Consider the following 6,786-nt stretch of genomic DNA (forward strand, 5'->3'; position numbering starts at 1 on the left):
TAATATTTAGTCTAACATCATGATTACTTTGGCTCAAATAAGCATAATAATAACTTAAGTACGAGACATTAATTTAAAAAGGAGAACATAACTTACATTGAGTATTTATCGCGTAGTGTTACACGAACAGAATTTCGACTTCAAAAACCCGTAAAATAACCTTTACATAACCCGAACTAATCTAATATAAAACTACCCTATACTATATATATATATATTATATATATTTATTTATATTATACTAGGGAGTATTATTATTATTATGTTATTTTTTACTCGCAGAATTCGTGACCTTTTATAGGCATTTTGGAATTTGGCAGCTCCGCGAGTCGTGGAGTTTTTGGCCTTCAAACTCCCGAGTCGTAGAGTTTGAAAATCCAGCTCAAAAACTTTTGGCTCCTAGCTTGTCGACATAATAAATATATAAATATAAAATATAAATAATTAATATAATTATTTATATATTATATTATATTCTTGTGCATAACTGACTTGTAATTTTTTGTCCGTTGCGTCGGGCATTGATAGTTGACTCATGTCCCGGTTCCGGATTTTCGAACGTCCTTGCGTACAATTTAATATTTTGTACTTTGCGTTCCGCAACTTGTACTTTTGTCATTTTTAGACGTTTTTCATCAATAAATTGAACCACTTGGATTGTATCTTGTACATTTGAGCTTTTTGGTCATTTGCGTCTTCAAATCGTCATTTTCGCCTTTTGTCTTCGCACTTATTTAATATAAACGATTACAACTTAAAATAGGACAATTACAACTAAATAATTTACATATTGGGAGGATATTGCTACTAAATATATGTTCATTTAGAGCACTATCACTTACTATCATTATAGATATTATTTTATCAAATAAATATGTGATACAAACATATTTTACTACGTGTAATAACTTACTTTAATAATACCTATCATATTATCTTTATGATATTAAATGAATCCTATAAATTTTATTACTTAATATATATAAAAGTATATTTTATTATATAAATTTAATATAAAATTTTATTTATTAATAAATAAATTATATTATTTACTCTAATAAATCTTTTAAAAAATATTTAAAAATATAAAATGACGATATTTAAACTATATATTAATCATGTATAGATTTTTGGAAATTATTTTGAGTCAAATTTACTTTTGTTGACTTTTGCATATTAGTCTCGAGCATTAGGATTGTGGTACACTATGACTTGACCTAATTTGTAAGACAAATATTGACCAACACATAAATATATATAATTAATTTAGGTTCGTGAATCCGAGGCCAACCTTGCACTTGTTCAATGACGTTATATGTATTTTTACTACGAAATACAGTATGGTGAGTTTCATTTGCCTTTTTACCCTTTATATTTTTGGGACTGAGAATACATGCGCTTTTATAAATGTTTGACGAAATAGACACAAGTAATTGAAACTACATTCTATGGTTGAATTATCGAAATCGAATATGCCCTTTTTTATTAAAGTCTGGTAATCTAAGAATTAGGGAACAGGCACCCTAATTGACGCGAATCCTAAAGATAGATCTATTGGGCCTAACAAACCCCATCCAAAGTACCGGATGCTTTAGTACTTCGAAATTTATATCATGTCCGAAGGAGGATCCCGGAATGATAGGGGATATTCTTATATGTATCTAGTTAATGTCGGTTACCAGGTGTTCACCATATGAATGATTATTTTTGTCTCTATGCATGGGACGTATATTTATGAGAACTGGAAATGAAATTCTTTTGGTCTATTAAAATGATGGAAATAAATGATTATGATAAACTAATGAACTCACCAACCTTTTGGTTGACACTTTAAAGCATGTTTATTCTCAGGTGTTAAAGAAATCTTCCGCTGTGCATTTGCTCATTTTAAAGATATTACTTGGAGTCTTTCATAGCATATTTCGAAAAACGTTGCATTCGAGTCATTGAGTTCATCAAAGATTATTATTAAATCAATTTATAGTTAGATAGTGGATATTATGAAATGGTATGCATGCCTGTCAATTTTCGATGTAAAGAAAGTCTGTCTTTTAAAAACGAATGCAATGTTTGTAAGATGTATCATATAAAGTCAAATACCTAGCAATGTAATCAACTATTGTGAATCGTTTATAATGTATATGAACGGGTCCTTTCATAAGGTGCTTACCGCAGTTGGCAAAAATGCTAACAATCAAATTCTGCCAGTTGCTTTCGCAATTGTTGACAATGAAAGTAACGAGAGTTGTACTTGGTTTTTGGGTTTGTTGCAACTCCATGTTGTTGGCAATAGGAAGCTGTGTGTTATATCTGATCGCCACCAGGGTATCCTACATGCCATGAGTTTACAGACATATGGTTGGGAACATAGGTATTGTTTGCGCCATATTCGTAGCAACATAATGAAACACTATAAAATTTAAGCGATCAAAAAGTTGTGTTGGACAGTCGGTTCGACAGCCAATCAGATACTGTTCAAGAATGCTGTATCAGCACTTAGGGGGGTTAGTCAAGAGGCTTGGGATTATTTGGTAGATGCGGATTTAGGAATGTGGACTGTCTATAGGGATAGTGAAAAGAGTCGTTGGGGTAACACAATGACAAACATTGCTGAATCCCTCAACAACGTGTTGCGTCATGCCCGAATGATGCCGATTAGAGCGTGTATTGAATATATGTTTGACTACACTAGGCAACACTTTTACGATCAATATCGAGAAGCTTTTCAATGGAATTCACCACTTTCCAAGAACATTTGGAAAATCTATCGCGAACGAGAAATAAGATCCCAAACATACAAAACAACATGTTACGATTACCAGAGACGTGTGTACAAGGTCCAGTCAACTTATCAAAGAAGCGGTGAAGGTGGCACCGATTACACCGTAAGGTTTGCTGCTAGAAAGTGTTCATGTGGAAGATGGCAACACCAAAGATTACCTTACTCTCATGCCATTTCTGTTTGTAGCCATCTACATGAAGATGCAACCGTGTTGGGTAGTAAAAAGTACACAACTACTGTATGGAGACAACAATATAGCCATTTCTTTAATCTACTCAGAGACATGAGTTATTGGGCAACGGTTGACAGGAAAATTAAGGCTGATCCAACAAGATTGATCAAGCACAGGGGAAGGAAGAAATCGAAACGTTTTCCGGGCCAGATGGATGAACGTGAAAAGCAGAAACCAAAGTGTGGTATCTGCAGAGAAGAAGGCCACAACAGAAATACATGTCCTACTAGGTTTCCATAGTTATTTCACGTAATGGTTTATTTAGTTTATTTATGTTTATGTGTGATTTGATTACGTTTTTAATTATGTATTTTGTTACCAATAAAATGTAACCGTGTTTATGTCTATGAATAAAAGTGTTGTTCAAAAATTATTATTCAACTTAAGTATTATTTATTATAAATCTAGGAAATAATAAACAAAACTAATACAACATTTATTAAATGACTAAACTGTCCACTTCGCCATTTTATAGAAAAATATGTGAGTGTCTGTTTAACAAATGACCAAAGGCAAGTGTTAGTAGTTACCACAATGATAGTACACAAAAATATTTAGAACCTAAATCGACTTAAGCAAGTCGTACCAACTGATACCATTTAGACATTTTTAGTTTTACAATAATTTTATTAATAAACAAGACACATTTATTAACAATACAACATTTATTAATGAACACCACACGAACTACTTATATAAAACAATTATCTTAAAGTACAATAAGGCCTAGGTGCGTGATAGTATTCACCATCACGATCATAGAGCGTGTCGAATTCAATGGCGTCTTCAAAAACTCCAAATACAATATACAAAATAATTTTTTCACGGCGTATACATGCTTTCCCCGCTATTGTGTACCATTCTTCATCAGACATCATTACCTCGGGTTCAGTAATTCCTTCTTTATAATAGTAGATGTCCATCGAACGTTCATCTTCCGGTAACTTACTTCGAAGAAACTCTTCCAACTTCTCCATACCAAAGCCACATATATCTACGTTTTCAAACGTAGATATCTCCCCTTCTGTTAAACGAATTTCATTATTTTCGTAATCAAGATCACACCCGTGATGAACTTCAATTGACACCATATTTGAAGTCATGATAGATTTGTAGTTTATAATGAATGATGATCATACACTTACTAATATTTATAGGGAAAAATAGCAAATAAGTATATTAAAAAAAAAACATGTACCAACCAAACCGGTATTTGAAACACCGGTTTCAATAAAAAAACAGTAAATGCTCCATTAACTTCAAAGACCTGCCAACTTTTTACAGACGTATTGGTTTAATGACACGTAGCAAGCTGGTGTTTGAAACACCGGTTTCGAAGATTTTAAATAACCGATCAATCAACCATCGGTCTGCATAAACTACTCCACTTAAACGATTTTCAAACGATTTTCTGTTCAATTTCGTTAAAATTTGTGTTCCTTAATACAAATAAATATGGATAATCAAGTGCGTGGTAGATCTATCCCTCTTAATCCGGATCTATTATTTTTACAATCACTAAACTCACATAGATCGTATTCGATATTTACCGAAAAGATTTCTAGTGATGCACTTATAAAGCCAAAAAGATGTGATTTAACATTTTGGCAACATATTAGTGATCTTCCAAATGAACGAATAAATGCACGGGTTGAAGGTTATCTTAATGCAAAGGGTTTGGGTTTAGTGTGCAAACTCGGTAAACAAAGATTGGATCACGCTCTAATTACAGCTTTGGTTGAAAGATGGCGCCCGGAGACGCATACTTTCCATTTCCCAATAGGTATTTTTTGATGTTTTTAATTATGTTTATATTGTTAGAGTTAATTATAGATATAATTTGTTTCATATATTTTGTTAGATATAATTATGATTATAATGTTAGATAAATTGTTAGATATAATATTGCTAGATAAATTATGGATATAATTGTTAGAAAAATCATATGAATATAATTGTTAGATAAATCATTTGAATATAATATTGTTAGATAAATTGTGATTATAAATCGTTAAGCATTATAATATTGTTATTGATAAAATGTTGAATATAATTGTTAGATAATAATCATTTAGATATAATATTGTTAGATAAAATGTTATTGATGAAATGTTGAATATAATAGTTAGATAATAATCATTTGGATACATAATTGTTAGATAAAATGTTATTGATAAAATGTTGGATATAATTGTTAGATAATAATCATTTGGATTTTATATTGTTAAATAAAAAGTTAGATAAAATGTTACGTATTAGATAAAAAGTTAGATAATAATCATTTCTATATTACGTATTAGGTTTTTATATATTACATAAATGTATACGTATTATTTATTTAACTTACGTAGGAGAAGCAACTATAACGTTGCAAGATATTCAAATTCTATGGGGTTTACCCATAGACGGCCCCCCTGTTACCAGAATATGGCATTCTATGGAAGATGCCCAATGGCGACAATTAGTTACTCAATATTTAGGGATTGCCAATAACCATATTGCTGAAGCAGATATACAGACAGGAAAGATCAAAATATCTTGTTTAATCAATGAATTGAATAGAGAAGTTGTAGAGATTGAGGAACGTATCCAACAACGGGCTAGAGTCTACATGTTGGCACTAATGGGTGGCGTTCTATTCTCTGACGCTAATGCCCACGATTTCCCGTTGAACTATATTTGGAACATCATAGACTTGAGTCCCGAGCCTCGTTTGAGTTGGGGTAGTGCGGTTCTAGCACACCTTTATAGAAATTTGTGTCGTGCCGCTCAATCTGAAGATGCAAAGGGCATCAATGGTGTGTCGCTTTTACTACAACATTGGGCGTATGAAAGAATACAAACCCTCGCGCCAAAACTCAGACACGATGTACTCTTGGAGCCCCCGCTACCAAACGGTATGGGACAGCCGCCCATTGAAGGACCGTATGGTTCGAGGTATATTAAATATACACTATTCTCTTAATATATCAACAACTATAATATAGTTATATATACATATATCAATAAATATAATTGGTATGTAGGTGGCATAGAAAAAGGACACACAGAGATACGCCCGCACATGTATTAGAAACGTGTCGGTCGGCACTTGCGGCATTAAGAGGCAGAGAGGTATATATATATATATATATATATATATATATATATATATATATATATATATATATATATATATTCTATAAATTAGTTGATTTTTATAGTATGTGGAATGTTTTTGCAGTTTTGCTGGTGTCCATATGATGATAACTTACAGAGCCCACTTCCCGATGAATGTCTAGCTGATAGGGAGTTGTGGTCATACCGTGGTCCAATTATATTTTGGTCTACTATTGAGTTGCATCTACCAGATAGGGTCAACAGACAGTTCGGTTAGATTCAAGATATTCCAAATTCGGACATGTTGTTCACTCAGGAGATGCATCGTATAGTTCACAACACAAGCCTAAAGTCCAAACAAAACGCCGATTTGATGAAAAGTTTCCCACAAGTCAATTTCATTCCCCATTGGAGGGACCGACATCAGCATCTGCATCGTGGTGTGGACGGGTTGGGCACGGTTGCTGACTACTTTCAGTGGTATAATGCGCGCACGGTTACACACATTACAAATCCTGGAAACGTACCACCAGCCAACACATATCCTAGATGGGCAGGAACTACTAATGTTTATGTAAGTAACTAAATTGTAATATTTAAATTAACTATATTGGTTCTAATATTCAATTACTTTTAACTAATATGCAGGAGGAGGGGCTTATGAGGATACGGG

At 32.7% G+C, this 6,786-nt stretch overlaps 2 protein-coding genes across 2 annotated transcripts; both read left to right on the forward strand.

Moving 5' to 3' along the window:
- Window positions 1-2,141: 2,141 nt before the first annotated feature.
- LOC139859398 (uncharacterized) lies at window positions 2,142-3,254 on the forward strand. The gene is made up of 2 exons (XM_071848188.1): window positions 2,142-2,325; window positions 2,449-3,254. Exons 1-2 carry the CDS (start codon window positions 2,142-2,144, stop codon window positions 3,252-3,254), a joined length of 990 nt encoding a protein of 329 aa, XP_071704289.1.
- Window positions 3,255-4,469: 1,215 nt separating this feature from the next.
- LOC139859399 (serine/threonine-protein phosphatase 7 long form homolog) lies at window positions 4,470-6,390 on the forward strand. The gene is made up of 4 exons (XM_071848189.1): window positions 4,470-4,797; window positions 5,366-5,951; window positions 6,041-6,128; window positions 6,238-6,390. Exons 1-4 carry the CDS (start codon window positions 4,470-4,472, stop codon window positions 6,388-6,390), a joined length of 1,155 nt encoding a protein of 384 aa, XP_071704290.1.
- The last annotated feature ends 396 nt before the right edge of the window (window positions 6,391-6,786 follow it).

This window comes from Rutidosis leptorrhynchoides, chromosome 7 (assembly GCF_046630445.1).
Source record: "Rutidosis leptorrhynchoides isolate AG116_Rl617_1_P2 chromosome 7, CSIRO_AGI_Rlap_v1, whole genome shotgun sequence".
Taxonomy (NCBI): domain Eukaryota; kingdom Viridiplantae; phylum Streptophyta; class Magnoliopsida; order Asterales; family Asteraceae; genus Rutidosis; species Rutidosis leptorrhynchoides.